Raw genomic sequence first — 4,270 nt, forward strand, 5'->3', positions numbered from 1 at the left:
TTTTTTTTTAAAGGTCCAACTAAAACAGTCGCTTCTGAGGGATTCTACAGAGCTAGTTCAATTTAAGGCAGAGAGGCCAGCTCAGGAGGTTATGACAACTGCTTTCTGGGATTCCAAAGGGATCACCAGAATAGATTTTCTTGAAGGGCACAGGAAGAAGTTTCAAGAAAATTGAAAGCTGAACTGATGAGAAAAAGGCCTGGAAAGTTGTACTGAGGAATTTTTAAAAATCCTGAATACACACCTGCTATGGCACTGGACTTTAAACCACAAGGTCAGCAGTTCAAACCTACCAGATGCACCTTGGAAACTCTATACAGGGTCACTGTGAGTCTGAATCAATTTGATGGTACTTACCAACAACACATCTGCTAATTCTTTGAGGGTAGCAAGGACTGCCCTAGGAGAATTTCGTTGGGAAACCTTACCATATCTACCCAACATCCTTAATCTTGCCCCATTCAGACTTATTTTTGTTCCCAAACTCAAAGTACACTTAAAAGCAATACAATTTGAGTCCCTCAGGGCTGCCAAAACTGCCATTTCAAGGTGGTATAAATTGAAGAGGACAGAATTCTTTGGGGAAGAGTTAAATGCTGCTGAGTTGGTTCTGACTCATAGTGACCTCATATGGGATTTCTGAAGAGTGGGTGGTGGGTTTGAACCACTAACCTTGTGGCTAGCAGTCCAGTGTTTATCATACAGCTGCACACTAGGATTCCTTGGGGGCAAGGGTGGTTGTTGGTGTTATGTCCCTCGAGTTGGTTCAGATTCATAGCAACCCTGTATAGGGTTTCCAAGGAGTGGCTGGTGGATTTGAACTGGCCTTGCAGTTCAAACTGACATTGCAGTCAAGTGCTTATCCTATAGTGGCACACTTTAAAGAGATGGAAGCATCACATTCACAAGTGTATAGAACTAAATGGAGGATATGTTTAGAAACAATAGCTTTACAGTTTTATATTTTTGTTTAATCATGGATTCTGGTTTTGTAGGAATACATTTTGACTTATTCTTTCAGAAGGTCTGTGGTTAAGATTTTGAAGTTTTTTTTTGTTTTTTTTTTTTACTTTCTAATTTTATGATTCAACTTAAGAACAAAATTGTGTTCCTATTGAACTGTGAGATGGTAAATTATTAGAGTGTGAACCATGTTAATTTTTTTCTTAAAAAATTCAAAAACAAACATTAATTACAGGTCTCATAAACTCTCAATGTCCTTGTTGAAGTCACAGGAGGTTTTTTTTTTAATTATTAAAGGCATGATAGAGGTATAATACTAACTAACACTACCTCCCCCTTGCCATTCTTAGCTCCTTAACACTATTTTACAGAAAACAGGAAGGAGGTTGGACCAGGGAGGTTAGGAGACTTACCTGAGGCCAAACAGCAAGTCAAAGACGGAACGGGACTAGAATACGCATCTCCTGACTGCTGGTTAATAGATACTGGTTCATACTGCTTGAAGTAGATCGAGTTTGTGACATTGGATGCCATTGGGAAGGAATATTGTCATGTGTGCTTTCTAACACATGAAATATGGTAGACATTATTACCCTTTCTCTATATAAATATATGCCCTGTATATAAATATATAAGGAGCTCTGGTAGCGGTGTGGATTACGAGCTAATGGAAAGGTCAGCAGTTCGAATCTACCAGCCGTTCCATGGGAGAAAGATGAGGCTTTCTGCGTATGTAATTTATAGCCTTGGAAATGCTATATAGGATCGCTATGAGTTGGAACTGACTCCACGGCACATAACTACCATATAAATAAATACATGGATTCCTGGTGTGGCACTGTAGGATAAGCACTGGACTGTAAGGTCAGTTTGAACCCCATCAGCCACTTCTTGGAAACCCTATACAGACTCGTTCTGAGTTGGAACCGACTTGATGGCACTTAACGAAACATAGCATAAATACATAACCCTGTAATAGAACATGGATTAAAATGACCCTGTGAGAAATTCTCTTGTCAAAATTCAAACTAATTAAGCGTCCCTTTCCCCAATCAATGCCTTTTCCTTCTTACATCAACGTGTCTTTTCTCTCAAGGTGGAAGATTTGAGACTAGCATTTGGCAGCGGATGTTATCGAAATGTGAATGGAGTGCACGCATCTGAGCCAGTGCTCGACAGTAGGAGGAGGAATTCTGCGGTGGATGTGACGTTTGCAGCTGAGCTGGAGCGTTCGAAACCAGAGGCAGATCCCACATTGCTGCATCAGTCCCAGAGCAGTTCGTCTTTCCATTTTATGTGTTCCGAACCTGTCTTTAACACTGACCCTGATCCTGACACCGACTTCTTTGAGGAAAAGAATCCTCTAAGCTCTTTCCAAACAAGTTGTAAGTTTGCTAACAATCACATGAGTCTGTCTTCTGGCCTCACTAGCAAAGTGAGTCCAGCAAGGCAACTAACTTACACAGATGTGCCCTATATTCCCTGTACTAGTCAGCAGGTTGATATTATGCCTCCCCAAGTCTTTTTTTATGTGGATAGGCCACCTCAGGTGCCCAGAAGGTCTCCAATCATGGCAGAGGAAAGGGAAAGGCCAGATAGTTGTAATGTGATGAAGTCAACTAAAAGAAGTCCCAGGAGTATCACCAAAAAGAACTTTCAGCAAGATTTTCAAGAACTCCAAGAAGTTGTGGCCAGCACTAGTGGTAGGAGCAACATCGATGTAGAAAAAGTCCCAACTTTAGAAGATGCGTTTGGATATAACATTCAAGAGCAAACCCCTAAACGATTTCAGAGCCAATCAGACATGAAAACCATCCGTTTTCCTTTTGGGTCCGAGTTTAGACCTTTAGGGCCTTGCCCTGCCCTGAGTCGTAAAGCTGATCTGTTTACATACATGTTTGCAGAACAAGAATTTCCAGCAGTTCTAGTGGGTCAGGGGTCAACAGAAAGGTATGTAGCTAGTGAATCCAGTGATTCTGAATCAGAGGTTCTTAACCCAGATTACTATTCTTTGTATGGTCAAGGAATAAGGTCACCCGTGGCTAAAATCCGCTTGTCTTCTGGTAGTCTACAGCTAGATGACGAAGAAGAAGAGGCGTCTTTCAACACATCAACTGCTGAAGACAGGACTTTGCTAAAACCATGCAACTACTTTTTAGCTTGAAATGCACTCTAGGAACATTTCTGTGCCAGTTCCAAATGACCACCTTAGGTTAAAAAAAAAGAAGGAAACTCTTTGAATAAACCATTGTCTTACTTACTACTCATTGGTATTAAAGGAACCTTCTAATTTTTGATACCTGGCTTCTCAACAAACCAGCTGTGGTCTTATTCCTTACAAACTGCCATTGCTAGTTCCACTCTTCCACTCCCTTTAAAAGGACCCTACAATGTACTCTGTCCCCACCAGCACTGTGGCAGAGGGAGGCATTTGTCATTTATTCACAGAGACTTTATAAATGAAGTTCAGGCTCTTCAACATTGAAGAATGATGACAAAGATGAGTTGGCATAGGGAACTGGGTTATAATAATCATTTAGTGATTCAGTAGATATTCATGGTGTTGGTAATTTTATTCTTAAAACATTATTTTAACTGAAGACTTAAGTCTACATTATCTATGTGGGTTGGCCTGTTATATGTTAAGGACTTCAGTATAGATATATAGAGCCCTGGTAGCATAGTGGATTAACATTTGGGCTACTAACCGCAAGGTCCATAGTTCGAATCTAACCAGTTGCTCCATGGGAGAAACATGAGGCTTTCTGCTCCAGTAAAGATTTAAAGCCTCGGAAACCCTATCAGGAACCGACTTGACAGCACTTAACAACAATATATATGTGTGTGTGTGTGTGTGTGTGTATACACATCTTAGTGGTTACGAATCGGGCTGTGAACCTTAAGGTCAGCAGTTCGAAACTACCAGCTCTTCGGCAGGAGAAAGAAGAGACTTTCTGCTCCCATAAAGATTTACAGCCTCGGAAAGCCTGTACAGGGTCGCTGTGAGTCAGAACCGACTCCACAGCACTTAACAACACATACTCACGGGGAGTATGACCCTCCCACAGCCTCAGGACCAAGGTAGTGGCACAAATCTTCTCAACAGAACACATATTTAGAATTAATCTAGGACTTGGCAGAATTTTGACACTCGGAAATTAATTAAATCAATTCCTAAAGCCAGTTTTATGGCTGACGAGGACATAATGATGATGTTTGACGTATAACTTGTCTATTCTTAATTACCTGTTATATGCAGTGAAAAAATAACATAAATAAGCTGGTTTGTTTAGCTACTGTATATATA

General features: G+C 40.7%; 1 protein-coding gene across 1 annotated transcript in view; it reads left to right on the forward strand.

Moving 5' to 3' along the window:
- Positions 1 to 3,266, forward strand: part of FRMD7 (FERM domain containing 7) — a 69,531-nt gene extending 66,265 nt beyond the window's left edge. The window contains exon 12 of the mRNA XM_006862816.1: positions 2,060 to 3,266. Within this exon, the coding sequence (XP_006862878.1) occupies positions 2,060 to 3,127 (1,068 nt within the window). The 3' untranslated portion in view covers positions 3,128 to 3,266. The remainder of the gene's footprint in view (positions 1 to 2,059) is intronic.
- The last annotated feature ends 1,004 nt before the right edge of the window (positions 3,267 to 4,270 follow it).

This window comes from Chrysochloris asiatica, unplaced genomic scaffold (assembly GCF_000296735.1).
Source record: "Chrysochloris asiatica unplaced genomic scaffold, ChrAsi1.0 scaffold00051, whole genome shotgun sequence".
Classification (NCBI taxonomy): domain Eukaryota; kingdom Metazoa; phylum Chordata; class Mammalia; order Afrosoricida; family Chrysochloridae; genus Chrysochloris; species Chrysochloris asiatica.